The sequence below is a fragment of the Carassius gibelio genome, chromosome A4, assembly GCF_023724105.1.
Source record: "Carassius gibelio isolate Cgi1373 ecotype wild population from Czech Republic chromosome A4, carGib1.2-hapl.c, whole genome shotgun sequence".
Classification (NCBI taxonomy): Eukaryota; Metazoa; Chordata; class Actinopteri; order Cypriniformes; family Cyprinidae; genus Carassius; species Carassius gibelio.
In genome coordinates this window covers 25,748,262-25,765,625 of record NC_068374.1, presented here as the reverse complement: position 1 = coordinate 25,765,625, position 17,364 = coordinate 25,748,262, and the positions used below count along the sequence as shown (strand labels likewise).

Here is a 17,364-nt window from a genome sequence, read left to right as displayed (position 1 = left end):
TGGATACAGATTTCAGCATTAGGTAAAAGTTTACTCGGGATGGAATGTGCATTTTTGTAATGTATACAGAATATTAATTTTTGCAGCAATGTGTTACATTTAAACTGAAATTTACAATTGCATATATGTCTGACAGATAACTTAATGAATGATGCATTCATAACCATATTCGGGAGAATCCTTACATTCTCATAACACCAAAATACACTGACTTTTATTTTGAAAAATAAAAATCCTTTTCCTGGTCTGCCACTTTTCATTTCTAATATATTTATTACCTAAAACCAATTTACTACCCACAGTAAATCCTCCTTGAAATGCACAAAGGAGTACATTTAGTCATAGTTATTCCGTGTGGACTGACGACAGTAGGATTGTTCTTCTAATGCTCAGAAGCCTTTTGTCTTGTCTGGACGCTTGTATTTCCAATCCCGTGATTGGTCAGTTTCCCTGTTAATGGTCGCGTGGGGCAACGAGGACTTCATCTGGAGCAAACAAGAGAAAAAGTGAGAAGAAGCAGAGTTACGATCACTCAAGGGTGAGTACCCAGAAATATCGCTTTTGGACACTTTAGAGGATGCTCGAGTCGTTCAGAAACATGACGTGTATTCCATTGCTTGAGCCCATTATCAAATGCAACTCTTACAAGCATCAAGCAACAGCGTAGTAATAAAAGATGGTAACTACAAAGACAATTTTCCGGTGAAGAAAAGTAATCAGATCTACAGAAAGCAAACATACTGATTTACTGTCTCCTACAGTCATCCTCATATGTGATCTTGAAGAAGAGCTGCATAAAATGGCAAATAATATTGGTAAGTTTCTGTTGTCTCCTCCATTTATTATTTAAACTCGTATATCTTATTAAACCTACTTGGTTATTTCATGGTGTAAATGCACTAAATTATTTTATTATTATATTATTCGTATTTTTAAGTAAAAAGTATGCATTTGTGGGATGAATGACTTGTCGGGATGTTTCTTAATGCTCCCTTGAGGAGTGAAGCAGGTAAACATACTGGTGTGACGTTCATCATTACATCTCTCTGTGAAGCTTGGCTCATTAGAGATGTGGAGGCGAGAGACACGGGGAATTATACAGCAGTCATAGCTGCAATCTCAAGGGGATACTGTTAAGGGCTTGTGTGTTTTGTAGAAAATGAGTACATGGACAAGGGTACCCAATAATGATGCGTACAAGTTTAGTTGAACGTATCCAATCATAGTGAACAAGACTAAAGAAAGTCCTGTTCTTTGCAGATGATGCTCAAGCAGAACTGGACTCAGTGGAGGCCGAGTTGGAGATGGTGGAACTGCAGATCTCCGAGCTGCTGGAGAAACAGACCAAGCTGAGCTCCAGGAAGAACAAACTTCTGCAGATCCTGGAGGGAGCCTGCAGCTCGGCCCAGCCCTCTGGATCCAGCAAACCTCCCAAACCGTCATTCAGCAAACAGGACCTACAGCACTACGAGGAGTCAGGTATCACTCAATCACAGTTATCATGGTTTAAAGAAGCAGTGTAGTGCTGTTTGCAGTACATGTTGTCCCAAAGCAGCTTTGAACAAAAGGTGACAGTGGCAAAGAAGAACCTTTTGAGCTGAATGAAGGTGAAAACCTCAGAGAGAACCAGACTCTGCTGGACCATATTTAAACAAATACTGTATGTAGTGGTAGTGAGATATCTAATATTCAGCAACAACACATTAATATGATCAAAAGTGACATTTATAAGTTATGGCCTTTATAAAAAAAATAATAATGTCTCCGTTTCAACTAAATTATTAAGCAAATATGTTTTCAACAGAGATAAAAAAAAACAATAAGTGTTTATTGAGCAGCAAATCAGCATACTGGAATGATTTCTGAAGGATCATTTGACACTGAAGACTGGAGTAATGATGCTGAAAATAGAATAAATTACATTTTAAAAAATATTAAAGGTGCGGTAGGGAATTTTTGACGCTCTAGCGGTTAATAAACAGAACTGCTTGCGTCTTGCGGAAGAACATCGTAGCCGGAACTACTTCTCTCTGTTCATGTCTATGAAGAATCACAAAGGTACTGGGTTACTCCGCCACGGTACCCCCGAAGCAATCTAAAATAGTCTGAATATAAACACTTATTATAGGTGCACCCTAGTGATTCAGGACAAGCTAAAAACATGGTTTGGAAAATGGATTCATGGTGTACTCGCTTATTATATACATTTTTCTACATTTTGAACACAAACAAAGTTACGGACCGGAGCTCTGATTGGTTGTTTCTTACCGGGAGCGGATAAATTTCTGCAAATGGTAATAGGACCACTGGGAGGAGCCAGAGGAGCTTGATTTTTTTCACAGATTATCTGTCTCATATTCTACTGTCAGGACATAATGACAGGTTTAACAAATATGTAAAAAATATATTTTTACAAAAGTTACCTACTGCAGCTTTAAAGTAGAAAACGGCTATTTTAAATTTATAGTAATATTTCACAATAAAACTAATAAACTAATAAAACCCTGGTGCGCATGCATTACAGTAAGAGACATATTTCAAAAACATTCAGAAATCATATTCGACTGCAAACTTTTGAGCAGTCTAGCCCCCATGGTGTATATTGCTAAATGTTCACGTTTTGTGTAATGAAGTGAAATTACAGAGATATAATGTGTGATCTGTGTAATTTTTATGTTTGTTGCTCTATCATCAGATTTTTCATGGTCTAAAGAAGCTCAGGCCAAGCTGTGTAACGTGTTCCAGCTCTCCAAATTTCGCCCCCTGCAACGGGCGGCCATAAATCTCAGCATGTCAGGGAAAGACCTTTTCCTGGTAATGCCCACTGGACGAGGAAAAAGCCTGTGTTACCAACTTCCAGCCCTCTGCTCTAAGGGTATGTCCTCACACATATACATATTTTGGTGACGAATGTATTTTGAATGTTAATTCCTGTGCATTTCTTTGTCTGGTTGCATTTATCAGGGTTTACGTTAGTTATTGCCCCGTTGGTGTCTCTAATGGAGGATCAGCTGATGTATCTGAAGTGCATTAATGTCCCGGCTGTAACTCTCAATGCCTCCAGTACAAAGGTACAGTATGACGGAAGTACTGGACAGCTTTGGGTTACGTACAGGTGCTGATAGTCATGTTCATCTGCAGGAGGACTCCAAGCAGGTGCTGGCAGGGATGACGGATAAAAACAGCCCCTTCAAATTGCTCTATGTAACCCCAGAGAAAATCGCCAAGAGCAAACTACTGATGTCCAAACTTGAAAAGGCCTACAACATGGGTCTGCTGGCACGCATCGCCGTCGATGAAGTTCACTGCTGCAGTCAGTGGGGGCACGACTTCAGGCCAGGTGAGATTCTTTTTCACCCAGACTGAGTATTGTATCCCATGATTGAATTTGTCATTTATTCCTTCACTCAGATTACAAGCTCCTGGGTATCCTAAAGCGCCAGTTCCCCAAAGTCCCGTTGGTCGGACTGACTGCCACAGCCACCAGCAACGTTCTTAAAGACTGCCAGAAGATTCTGTGTGTTCAAGAACCGATCACACTGACAGCACCGTTCAACAGACCAAACCTTTACTATGAAGTATACACATCGCTTATTTAGCTCCTATCATCACTAGAAGAGGGCAGAATACGCCAATCAGATCAGAATTTGTAATCTTTCATCATTTATACAGGTTCGTTTTAAACATAACGAAGACTGTACCCACCAAATTGCAGAACTGATTAAAGAAAGATACAAAAACCAGTCAGGTAAATCAATTTAATTGCTAAATGGCCCTCCACACCAGGGACTATAACTAAAAAGATGTAATAATTGCTCTATTTCTGCTCTATTCCCTTCCAGAGTGACTTTTTCCGGCCGATGATCAATGAAAAATCAGAATATAGTCTTAATTAACAGAACGTTTTCATGCATTGCAGTTGATGGTAATATAGTTATCTTTAGTTATTGTGCTTCGTGTGAACGGGTCTTTATGCTCTCCAAATGTCACCAATCATTTAGTAAGTATTTATTTGAAAACCACGAAATGAAAATACACAACATATGTTCTGTTTCCAGGAATCGTGTATGTGTTCTCCCAGAAGGATGCAGAAGTTGTCGCTACAGACCTGCAGAAGAGGAATATTGTTGCTCAGCCGTACCACGCCAACATGGAGCCTTCAGACAAGTCTCTGGTGCATCAGCGGTGGTCCTCCAAGAAGATCCAGGTCACACATACAGGGTTACTGTTGGGGACTGTTTTTGTAATATGCCCCTATGTAATGTAAAGTTTGTGTGTGTGCAGGTGGTCGTTGCCACTGTGGCTTTTGGGATGGGCATTGACAAGGCTGATGTGCGATTTGTTATCCATCACACCATCAGCAAATCTATCGAAAATTACTATCAGGAGAGTGGACGTGCAGGTAGGCATCATCCTGGTACTTTAAATGTTGAAGTTTTACTTTACACTAAACCACACGGCATGAAATGAAAATTCACCATGTCTATTTTCAGAATTATTTGTATTTATCATGTTGTGAACATTTCATCCATGCAGTTTAATTTTTTTTTTTTTTTATACAAATGTCATAATCTTGCAGTGAAATGACAGACTTGTCTGCAGTGGTGCCAGACTTCTCCAATCATTTTGTATGTTTAAACCCCGCCCCTTTCTCGCATTCCGATCTACCTCCGTCCAGTGAACAACCGACGGATAAAACAAGCCCTATGTTTTAAAACCAAATTTAATAATTTGCTATAAATCTGATACATGGTGCAGTGCGCAAGGAAATATTTCTCTGCTTTCCGTGCAACTGTAAAAAGTTTCCATTAACATGAAATCTAAAAGTAATGTTTGTACTTTATTCATTAATTTGTGGATTCCAGGAAGGGATGATGGCTCAGCGGATTGTATAGTATTCTTCGGGTTTGCAGACATCTTCAGATTAAGCACAATGGTTGTGATGGAGAACACTGGGCAGCAGAAGCTACAGAATATGGTGGCATATTGTCAAAATGTGGACCGGTGAGTCAAAATACACTCGATATGCAGGATACCACTGTTGTTGGTTTCTGAAACGAAGGCATTTTCTGCCTCCTATACCAAGCGATTTTCCGTGAAATCTCCAGACTGCAAATATGGGCAAACGTTATGTCATATGTTTCAGACTTTTAAAACTACTTCAGCTTCATGTGGCCTTTCGGTTATATGCTTAAGGGTTGTATTTTTTTAAGACATGACTCTTGTGTGAGCATGTAGGTGTCGTCGTGCTATGATGGCCATTCACTTTGATGAAGTTTGGAATGATGACGAGTGCAACCAAATGTGCGACGTCTGTCGGCACGGCAATGGTAAGAGTCTCTCGTTTCTACCAACCTAACTCTACCAGTTTTTGTCATTAGGGTGAATAATTCAATGGTGAGATTTATTTCTTTTAGACTACATCACAATGGACATCACCACACACGCTCGAGATGTTGTCACCATAGTAGAAATGGCCAGCTCTATGGATGAAAAGTTGACCCCTCTGAAAGTCTGTGACGCTTGGATGGGAAAAGGGCCAGCTAAGCATCGCAAAACGATAAAGGTCACGTCCCTGTCACGCGTGGAAGTTGAGTCTATTATCATCCACCTTTTGTTGCATGGCTACTTCAGGTATTTCGCTTTTTGAAAGCTCAAGTAGAATTATGTGAACTACTTTGGCTTTTTAGTTTTGTTCTTTAACTGTGTTCTCTTTATTCATAAGTGAGGACTTTAGCTTCACTCCCTACACAACACACTTCTACTTGAAGTTGGGCCGTAAGGCAGCTCTCCTGAAAAATGGCAATCACTCCATCACTATGAAGATGAGGAGAGTGATGTCACATGCTACTGTAAGAGTCAACAAATCATGTGCAAGTGGTCCTGTTGTTTTTTTTCTTCTGTTTTTCAATGATTCTAGCAAATTCTAGATTTCAACTTTTCTTAATGGTTGGATGAGCGCCAATTCTTTCCTCAACTTCTTTCAGTAGTGACAATCGGCCAGATCCAATCCAAACTCCTCCGAAATTCTTTCATTTATTACATTTATGCTACTTGGTAACAAAAATATTTGTTGTGTCTGCTCAATTTTAACCGAACATTCGTGTAATTAAGAGTTGTGTATCAAATTTGAGAGTATATGTATTGGATCTGGCCTTAGGTCTCAGTTCCGTAGTATTTGCTGATCTTTTGTGTTTATCTGTATTATTATTATTCCTCTTCTAGTCTTATTGTGTTTCAGGTAGATGCCATCAGAGTATTTGAAGGCTGCATCACAGTTCACTTAGTTTAAATGCTTTTTAATAACTAGTAACTAACACATTCATAAAGTGTTTGCTTAGCTTGATTTCCAACATTGTAATGTTAATACCAACCTACACAAAAAAAAAAGTTACAAATTATTTATTTTAGACTTATACTGGAGATCATACTGTATTCTAAACTTCTCTTGAGAAATCAGAGAAAACCACTCCAAAAGTACATTATCTCCAAAAGTGAAGGATTTCAGAATATCATTGTGGCCCAGTTGATTGCAAACCAAATTGGACTTATTTCCGATTAAATGGCTCACAGATTATGCATTTATCACCCTCTAAACAACCCTGTCCCAGCAGTCATGGCGTAGTTGGATCAGCTACATCATCTAATACAAGCCTTTTCGCATCATGAGTGAAACCTCTTCTCTTGGGAGTGTCGCTGTAGCTACATGATCCCTCACTGAACATGTAGTAACCTCTGGTATCTCTTGTGTTCCTACAGTTTCTAGTGCTGACCTATCCAAATAACGTTTTTTATAGTGCCCACCAACAGGTAAAGAGCTGTTGTGCCGCCCCCCCCAGGTAAAGAAAGTGTCAGAAAGTGTTCGGGAGAAAAGTAGCGCCAAAGTAGAAGGAAAAAGACCGGCTGACAGTGACAAGAAAAAATCAGTGGCCAAGAAAGTCAAGAGTCTTCCCTAGTTCGTAAGGAAAAGAACCAAAAAGTACAGTGCATTTATTCCATTTTCACAAAACAAAAGCATGTAGACATTGCCTAAGAAATATTCAAGAGTTTATTGAGGGGGAACATCTACCTCTTTCTCTTTTTTTCCTGCTTGTGCTCATGTCTATGATAGTAACCTATCGTGATGTTTATTGCATTCACTTTAAACCTCATATATAATTTCTTGGCTATAAAAATGCTTAATATGCTACACGGTGTGTTGATTTGCATGTTGTGTTGTTGTAGACAAAATTAACCTTATAATTGAAACTAACCATCTTAAATGGATAGTTTACCTAAAAATTAAGATTGTCATCATTCACTGACCCTTAAGTTGTTCCAAACTTGTATGAATGACTTTCCTCTGCTGAACACAAATGGAGATATTTTGAAGAATGTTGGAAACCAAGCAGCTAATGGTAACTATAAAAAAAAAAAATACTATGGAAGTCGATGGCTACTGGCAACAGTTTGGTTACCAGCATTCTGAAAAATATATTTGTTTGTGTTCAGCAGAAGAAAGTAAGTCATACAGGTTTGGGACAAGTGGAAGTGGAGTATGTAATGAGATAATTGTCATTTTTTTTGGGTGAACCGTGCTTTTAATGTTTTGTGTGGACCAGTAACTCCCCCTGTAGTTCTGCATTTCTCTTAAAGACAGCTCTATAAGTAATAAAAGCTAGTAATTGCTTATTTTTCCTCAGGATGAGACACAGGAAGTTGAGACAGCTTTGATTGATGTGTCCAACATGGCTGTTCAGAGGCATAACAAAACTAAAATCCATAAAGATCACCAAAACATGGAGAAGCGACTCGTTCAAAACCACATTGAAAGTCTTGCTGGGGAAGCAGGCGAGTATGTAAAGCCAACCTCAGTATTTGAGGTTGATGTCGAGGTCAACCTCGTAGAAGATCGGAACTGTGCAAGTGAAGAAGAGAAAGGTCTTAAAAACTCCCCCGAACAGCAGTCTTCATCGCCGAAAAGGAGGCAAAAGCAACCGTTACCTCAGAACTGTGGTGCTGATGCTGACCAGGCGGAGGCAGATCTGGTTAGTGCTCCTTCTGAGCTCTCGATCATCTCTGCAGCTGCTGTGGAGGAGCTACATCATCTGCGCAGTTACTATAGCAAACAGTTAAGACGCATCAACTATATTTCCCATGAGCACTTGCAAAGCTCCCAGCCTGGGATGCTGACGTGTATGAGAGAGCCCTTCAAAAGTCTCCGTTTCCCATTGAAGACGACCATAGCCAAAGGTGCCAGAAATTTATGGACTCGTGTTAGTATGAGGAGAAAGCTCATACAGTGAATTATGTCCCCTATGATTTCTGTTGTACAAACCTGACCTACATTTTTTTTTCTTAGTAGTTTGAACATGTAAATATTTTTGTTAAATAAACTTATTTGGTTAATTCTGACTAAGATTACTTTTAGACAGCTGTAACTGCTATTGTGGTAAATAAATAAATAAACAAATTACTGTAATTTTACCCTCATATTTCACATGTTTCTAAATTAAATTAAATTAAATTTAACCCATGACTGGTTGCCGGATTTCATTTGGAGTCATTTATACAGCAAACCTCCTTTGAATGTTGCTCATTGTCTTATTTTTGACATATGATATTCAGTTGGCATATGTATAATTCATCAAAAGAAAATCAGTGACAGAAAAGTATATATATATATTATATTATATTAGTATTATTTGTGTTTTGTTACTTAGTATTAGTTTCTTTTGACTTTTGTGTCAGCAATGCATTAATAGTAAACCATCAATGGTTAAAAATGGTAAAAACCTCCCACTTCAGATCTATTAGACCTACGGTGAAATTTTTGTTTTGAAACGACGAAGCCCGAACAGATCATGTGCATTTGTTTGTTCAGGATGGGAAATGTTGCTCAAGCGATCTGTTTGAGCTGCTGTTTGATACATTTTAGTCATTGGTCTGTAATCGAAAAGGCCATGCGCTCGGTTAGATATATGCAGCGGGTGAGTTTAGACTTCACAGGAACTATCTTTCCTCACGCCATCTGTCTTGGAGATGCAGATAACGACTCAGTAAGTTCCAAGTGTTTTTGCATTTATTTGTAACTTACATATTCAGAAATATTTGATTCAGTAGCATGAGGTAGTGCGTGTTGTTGTTTTTCTGCACTTGAAAGAGCTGGTGCTGGGAGACACTAGTAGGAAGCTGTACATCTATAAAAATGATGACTGACTGTAAACCCTGGATCACGAGGACATGTGTGGGCATGGTGAGTAGCAAGACCTTTCAGTTGGTTAATTATGAGTAATGTCATGATGAATATATTTGATAATGCTGTGTTTATTTCTAGCTAACATGTGTTGGAGTCTGAGATGTTTGCAACAAAGGAAGGGTAATTATCTCTCTCTTCCTTCTTCTTTGGTTAACCCAAGTCCAGAAGGTCTCCCTGAATTGGCCCGGCTGTGGCTATGCAGTTCTGAGGTGCTCATGGACACAAGAGGGCGCTGCAGGACCTAGGGATGAAAGCACAGCAACTCTTAGCAGGTGAGAGAATCACAACGAGGGTTAATGTTATAGCAGTGCTGAATAATCCAGAGCAGAACTGGTTTTTGGAATAACTCTGCTTGTGTATGTCCTTCCAGAGAGGTTGTCCTTCATTTTACTACCGGACGCATCCATAACAAGAACGTGTCCACTCATTTGATAGGCAGCATTTGCAGAGGTTCTGAGAAAGCATGCTGTCACATATTTAGATTGCATACTGCACATGCATATCTTTATCAACTTTGCAGCCGGCTGAATAAAGTATGCAGATTAAATAATAAGATTCAGTCACCAGCAGTTCAGATTGTTTCCTTGCATTTTGACATCATAAATAAGGATCGTCATTGTTTGATGAATAATTGTGCATGCTAACCACCCCTCCCCCATTAAATTTGCTGTCATCTAAAACATAATTTTATATTCAGAAATCTTTATTCAAGTTTAGCAAATACCAAAATGAATATCCAATTTCATTCTGTACATTATAATGTCTTGGTGTCTAAATTCAAATGACTGATTTTAGCTTTTTATGTTGTTTTTAATTTACTTTGAGAAAATAGTAAATTGTTTAATTTAATTAACGGCTACATTTACTGCTTATTGGCAATAACATAAAAATAATAATCAAAAATGTTTAAAAATAAATTATATATATATAATTATTTATGTGTATATTTGTTTTAATATAATACAATAATTTTTATTATTTTCTTGTGTATATATAATATTTATATTATATTATATATGTTCAATCATATCAACAAATTTTATAATTATATAAAATGTTTAGAATTATCTAACTAACTAAAATTATATACATTAATATAATCATTTAGTTTATTGTAATTAAATGTAAAATGAAATATGAAATTGTGCATATAATGTATTTATATTAAGATTATATTTATATTTATTTTAATATTGGTCCATCGCTAATCAACGAACTTAATGAAGGATGTTGTTTTTGTTCTCTGTAGGTTTTAAGGATGATTCGTCTTGTTTGCTCATTGCACACTAGATGGTGAGGCCAGATATTAGTCCACCAGCACATGTCAGAGGTTATCTGATGTAAGGAGAAAACGACCCCGGTGTGACAGACCAAAACAACACTCTTTGTTTTTCCACTCTGTTTTTTGGTCAGTCTGGGCTTTTTTTACTCTTAAAGTCTGTGCTTGATTTTCACGCCCACAACCCTAGTGTTTTTTTGTTTGGACAGCAGTGGATTGATGTTATTGATTGGTTAGCTGTTGTTGTTTTTCATCCGCTGTTGTGGTTGTTTTTCTGTTGAATGGTGGTGTTTCAGCTCATGGACAGCTCTGAGAAGCTCTTGTGGTCTGTGCAAGTGGACCACCAGCTTTTTTTTGGTCACTGTTAGTGTGATTATGGCACCAAAAATTATAAAGTCAATGTTAAATGACTCTTAAAAATAATTATTGCATTGCATACAAAATATCTGAGAGTAACGCAATTTCGATTCTCTGTATGTATGTACTGTACATGTGGAAATTGACAATAAAGCAGACTTGAAAATATCAAACCAGATTTCATCTGCGAAGAAATGCTAGAGCTTTCTTATGTACATGTATCTAAAACGTTTTTTTTTTTTTTTTACTACCAGAAAAATACAAAATCCTGCACTACCTGTGGCGTTTTTGTGTGTTTATTCAGGGTGATGGGAGAGAGGAAGAGGTGGTCTGTGCCTGGGACAGCCAAACTTACATCAGCGATCATGCACGTATGGTGGTCCACTTCCAGTTTGATGAAAATGTGAACGCATTCTGTGCTGGTGAGCTTCTCATATAGTCTTTATCAGGTTGAATCTTACCAAATCTGTCAGCATTTTAGGATCATATTCACCTTTAAACCCCCCCAAAAAAATAAAAAATTACATTATAAAATATATTCAAATATTAAAAGCATTTATTTACTTTAGAATTAAATTGTAATCATATTTTTTTTTTCTTTTTTTACTGTATTTTCAATCAAAGAGATATAAAAAGTAAAAGAGATATATAATATCTATAATATCTCTAATATTAAAATTAGTATTTGTTCTATTTTCTATTTGTTACTTATGTAAATGTGCTTACATGTAATTAATATGTTCCTATAAAGCAGTATTTTTCTTTAAAAATTTCTGTAAAAATAGCATTAAAATGCGTAAAACTGAACAAGAAGACTGTTTTTCTCTTAATTTTAAAATAGGTTAAAACATGAAATCTGCAGGGTGGAAAATATCACTTTGGCATTTCTATACTTCTCTCTTTCACTTCTGCTTGTACCTTCCTGTTCTTCTTATCACCTTTTCCCCCCCTCTCAGTCTTTTTCTCACTGTGCTGCACATCGGTGATGTATTGAAATTGTTGCATTAAGAGGATTAAATTGACAGACATGTGTTGCACACAGAAGCATCATGACTTGCATTCATGTTGACACTGAAAGGCACTGACTCATGTACAACAAAGCTTCACACAATACGGATAGTGTTTTATCAGCTCATACACCTGTCTTAATTTTCTTCTCGTGAAAATGCAGAAAGCAAATGTGGAGGCAGCGTGCGCTCATTATAATTCAGGCCCGGTCTCTGTGAGTCTGCTGTATGATGGGAATGTCGACGAGGGGTGCTGCCCTTTCACGCAAGGTCTCTCCGGAGAAAAACATATTCTAATGCTAAACAGATCAGACACCGTGTGAAACATTACGTGGCCTTGTCCATACAACCCCGGTCAATTCCTGATTGGTAATTTCCATTTGAAAGTGTACACTAAAAATGCAGAGGTGTAGTTTGATTGAATAAGTATTAATTCAAGCTCATCGGCTTGAAAAGTGCTGATCAATGGTTTTTTTAAGTAGCAAGTGTGGTAAACAGAGCTTTTGCATACATTTCCATCTTTGATACTACCGTTTGTGTCCGATTTAATCATTTAGCAACAGGTGGTAAATCAAATAGCTATCAGCGTATACTACTCAACCACATTCATTTTTGATGTTATATTGATATGCCTCCGTCATTTCTAAACCGTGAGAACAGTTTATACACCTTTACATTTATATGTGCAGTAAAGAACAAGAATACATTTTCATTAAACATTTATTATTTAAATTTGAATATAAAATGAATATATATTACTGAACTGCTACTATATTACTGTATTGACCAATCATAAACCAGGACTGGGGATATCCGTATTATAAAATCAGATATATTAAAATGCATTGTTATTTGCTATTATTGACTTAATCCTTATTATGTTAATTACTGGTTGATGATACGGTTTATTTAATATTAATATAACATTGTTATTATGATAAATGTTATTGAATATGAATATAGATTTACAATAAAAAATGATATATGTTATAATATTTATTCTAAAATATGATTTAATATATTCATATTTTGACATGTAGTAATATAGGGCTGTATTTACTAATAACTTGCCTCATGCAAACCCTAGAGTTACAAAAAAATTGTTTTAAGATGCAGTAAAAAATTAACAATGAAAGGACACGGACATGGCTATTTTTTTTATTATTTTCCATATGCATTTGTAGGATTTTCCCCTTCAGATGCAATTTTTATGAAAGGAGAGCGTTTAAATAAATCAACGTGATATTCTAAGGTTTGCAGTAGTCAGTTTACTAGTGTTAGAGCTACTATCTAACACCCAGCAAAGCATTTCTTAACTGATTTTGCATTCAACATTAATGCGATAGTTTGATCTTGGTAGATTGCGTGGGTCATTATGGAAACGACCTGGCTGCCTCTCTGGTCCTGAATTTGTGGATTGCCAATAGATCTCCTGTAGAGCTTTCCACTCTCATCAACACTGTTCTGTGTATCTCCTAGTAAATCAGTCCCAAAATCTTTAATGTAAAATGTTTTCTATATCATGGTCTTGTTTTCTTCATTAGGCCAGTATGCTTGTAAAGATGGCAGGAACAGCCCTTGCCTGGTCTACGTGAGCTTTAACAAGAAGATCTGTATGGAGCTGGAGAGAATGGAGCCCACCAACCTGCAGAGTGTGCTGGAAGAGAGACCCGAGGATCCAGACCTGCTTCACAGACTGGGAGTGGGTGAGTGAGTGGACATCTGTCTGTCTGTGGGATTGTTTGTAGAGCTCAACTGTGCTCACATGACCATCTGGAGAAGCAGGGAAAATAGGATGCATAAGTGAAATCGGAATACATTTATAACTGTACAGACTTTATTGCATTAAACTCCAGTCTAGAATTGTACTGTGTGAAATGGAACCTGGCAGACAAAAAGATCTCTGGTGTAAAAATAACCCGGCACAGATGCCGCTCTTTTTGAACTGGTGTCACATCATTTCAGTTTCTTGAGATGCGGCACAATTTGCCTTCGTGTTGGAAAGCGTTTGAGTGGGCTGAAGGGGTCATTCTGCCACATGCACAGTTGTTAATGAAAAGCCAGTTTCGACTTCCTGGGGCCACTGTTAATTATTCATCTTCTGAGTCTGATGTGCTCCCAAAACTTGATTTTCAATGTGTGGTTAGCTTATCGTGCCATGGGACGCAGCCACCCTGGATGCCTGCAGGTGAGAGGAATCACAAAAGATGGGTGACTATATGGAGAATAAACTGTAGGTGGAGATTCATGCCAAATGAGACACATAAAGCCAATGTCTTCTTTACTAATAAATTGGTAATATGTTGGATTTTTTTTTACTAATTTTTTTATTTATTCTTATTCATTATTTATTAAGTTATTTATACATTTAGTCACCTTCGGGATGTTTAAGATAGGCACGAATCAATATTGAGGCTTTTGGAGCTCCGATGAGTGTTCTTCGTGGCATTTCCAAAATATCTTAGAGTCTAAACTGGATTCTTAAAAAAAATAAATAAAAGGTCTCCGTTTGTGCTCCTTTTTTGAATTTATAATTACTTTCCGCTGTGCTTTTGGTACATTTCTGTTCACACCCACATACACACAGGTGCAGGCTTGAAAAAAGATTGTTTCTACACTATCTTCAGTTTTTTTGCATCCTGCTGGAAAGCTGAGAATCCTTACCAAGTGAGCAGAAAACTATGGATGTGTGTGTTTGTGCACCTTAGATATCAGTGACACGGTAGGGGTTCGGAAACTCATTGGAGACGTGCTCCACAGGAACATAGCGAAAGATGACACAGAATGAATCACGAACCATGAACACGACTCTTCATTTCTGTAAATAGACTTTTAATAAAACTGCACCACGGTATTTACTCTGTGTCTTAGTCTCATTTGCTACATTTGCTACTGTTTTTCAGTCCATTCATTCATCAGGGATTCCTCTCTGTCCTTATAAAAACCATTTTGATCAGGAGGTTCGGTTGAAATCGATGGAATACATGTATATTACAGTATTACATTACACAAAATGGCAAGCTGATTAATAAAAAAAATCCTATTATTAATATATAACATTTGCATATATTTAGTAATAATATTGTTATAAAGTAAATAATTTTTTTTATTAATAATGCCCCCATTAATTGTCATCCCCATGTAGTAGTAATAATAATAAAATCACACACACAATGAATTATATATATATATATATATATATATATATATATATATATATATATATATATATATATATATATATATAATTTTTGTGTTGACGTTGCCATTTTTTCCACATTTAATATAATTTCCATCTTGTTATTCTTTTGTAATATGCCTTATCAGTTTTTAGTGACTTCATCCTCCAAGTAAGTGACATCATTATGAGAAAACAACAGCACAAACATCTGTATTAGCAGTAGAATTAATTAATTCTTTGATGTTTTGTAGTTTAATTGTTTTACTTAACTTTAAAACATTCTAGCTTCATAAAATTGCAGAAATAAATTTTATGTGATCACATTTTTAAAAGATGCTCCAAAAATTGCACAAGGAACCTTTAGCTGACATCCTGATGTAAGATCCCTCGCTGCCCAATGTCTAACTTCAGCTCTTTATTTTTAGGTTCCACCCTGTTAAATATCTTGCCATTTTGTAAATAATTAATGAAGTTGAATTATCTGAGCTTGACCACACTGTTTCTGAGAGTCTGGTGAAGTCTTTTACAGAAATACTTTTCAACACAGAGAAGTATTTACAAAGTTCAAAAGGTACCGTGTGATATTATTTATTTGTATATTTTCAGTTCTGATCAGTTTCAGAGGTATTGATTATTACTGAGTGATGTATAACTCCAGGGGATGAGTAATAGCCAGGAATCGAGCTGTAGACCTATGCTTTCCAGGGAAGGACTGGAATCCTTGTGCCTGTAATGTAGGAGAAGTCCAGGGGGAGGATTCAGTGTCCCACCCCCTGCTCAGAGCCTGTGGAGCTTCATGCATTATCCATGCATTCTGAAGAGCCTTTGCTTTAGGGAGTAGAGGAGGACACATTGATTTCAGCTTTTGTGTTTGTGTGCGTTTCCTTCAGGACAGGAGCAATGTTGGGCTCAGGTGTCATCATGCATTATGAGGTTTCCTGCTGCTGAGGAGGGAGGACAGATTGAAGCATGTGTCCGTGTCTGCAAATTCAGTTGTACTGAAACATTGTCAGTCCCATGTGTGTCTGCCCTTGAGGCATATATCTGAGCTCTGCACTTCAGTTTACTGCATACACTTTGGATTTATGAGTTCTCCGGACACAGCTTATGTACTTCAGTGAACACAAACACGGCTTTACCCTTTTAAGAGTTCACACACCGGCGGTCAACAACTGGGAGTCTTGTGAAGGCAAATGAAACTGATTATTAAAGACCATCATAAACTAATATCAGGACACCCTACGCCAATCTCTCAAAACGAAAGTAATTAAAAGAAATTGTAATTACTTGTCACTTAAGTTATTTTATAGTTATAATTTATAACAATTAACAATACATATAACAATAATAATAATATTCAAAATTATTGTCAAGAAAAACAGTATTTTGCTGGTTTCCAGATAAGTGGTCTTGTGCAATGTTATTTTACTATTATTATATATGCTATAAATATGCTGTTGAGATAGTATTTTTATATTTGTAGTTATTTTGTTGCATGTTTTTGTCATTCGTTTTTTAGATTACAGTTAGCTTTATTTTTATTTTATTTCAGTTTTGCAATTTTAGTACTATTTTAGTTAGGTGCCAAGTCAACATTTCAATTTTTGTTTAAGATTTTAAGGTTTAAAATCTGTATATTTGTATTTTATTTCAGCTTTATTTCAATAACTAGTTAACAATAACAGCACTTTTAAAAATGGCAACCCACTCCAAGTAAAATAAGACATTGTAAAAAATATTTTTTTGAAAAGTAGTCTCCATTTCTTCCTATATAAAACGTTTGACTTGTAAAATACTAACGGTCTACTTACAGCAGTTCAGTGCCTAGAATTTAGTTTGATCCCACATAAAAAAAGCCATGTACAAAATGATTTTCCCTTAAAAGTGCAGAGTAGGAAAAAGACTTGAATGGTCAGCACTCGTAGATCTTGTCAAAGCTACTTCCTGTTTTACCATATATGGGCACAGTAGCCATCAGAGAAACCTACTCCTCAGGGTCACACTGTGAATTAATGGCGTTATGTGACATGTGATGCTTTGGCTGTGTATTATTGATAGTTTTTAGTATGGAAACTTGCATCATGAATTCTAAGTGGGTGGTGTATTTGGTTAATTCTGTGTGAACTGAACTCGTTGCCCAGCTGTAAGAAAACATTGGGCAAAAAAACTTGTTTATGTGGAACCAGCAGATATTTGACCCTGGGAACAGACCACCCATGGGAATATCTCCTGCCAAAATATGAAAGTAGGTTCAGTTCAGTACTTAAATTTGTGCTGGAAGCTTCAGCAGTGTGTGTGTGTG

General features: G+C 36.8%; 1 protein-coding gene and 1 long non-coding RNA gene across 5 annotated transcripts; both read left to right on the top strand.

Annotated features, from left to right (window-relative positions):
• The first annotated feature begins 241 nt into the window (after nucleotides 1–241).
• On the top strand, nucleotides 242–8,388 carry LOC127974858 (ATP-dependent DNA helicase Q1). 3 transcript variants are annotated; one of them, XM_052578436.1, is made up of 16 exons: nucleotides 242–538; nucleotides 762–815; nucleotides 1,261–1,479; nucleotides 2,696–2,875; nucleotides 2,965–3,071; nucleotides 3,142–3,340; nucleotides 3,412–3,578; nucleotides 3,673–3,748; nucleotides 4,059–4,207; nucleotides 4,285–4,402; nucleotides 4,866–5,004; nucleotides 5,239–5,330; nucleotides 5,418–5,634; nucleotides 5,726–5,852; nucleotides 6,840–6,979; nucleotides 7,683–7,827. In XM_052578436.1, exons 2-15 carry the CDS (start codon nucleotides 800–802, stop codon nucleotides 6,954–6,956), a joined length of 1,923 nt encoding a protein of 640 aa, XP_052434396.1. In that variant the 5' UTR covers nucleotides 242–538; nucleotides 762–799; the 3' UTR covers nucleotides 6,957–6,979; nucleotides 7,683–7,827. The 3 variants fall into 3 exon arrangements, 2 of the variants coding, with proteins under 2 accessions (XP_052434396.1, XP_052434388.1); XR_008157382.1 differs by having other exon boundaries at nucleotides 5,726–6,738; nucleotides 6,840–7,732; XM_052578428.1 differs by lacking the exon at nucleotides 6,840–6,979 and having other exon boundaries at nucleotides 7,683–8,388.
• Nucleotides 8,389–8,708: 320 nt separating this feature from the next.
• Nucleotides 8,709–9,914, top strand: LOC127974852 (uncharacterized). Of its 2 annotated transcripts, none has more exons than XR_008157367.1 (3): nucleotides 8,709–9,038; nucleotides 9,145–9,235; nucleotides 9,404–9,914. It is a non-coding gene; the product is annotated as an uncharacterized LOC127974852 (long non-coding RNA). The 2 variants fall into 2 exon arrangements; XR_008157366.1 differs by having other exon boundaries at nucleotides 9,399–9,914.
• Nucleotides 9,915–17,364: the final 7,450 nt, after the last annotated feature.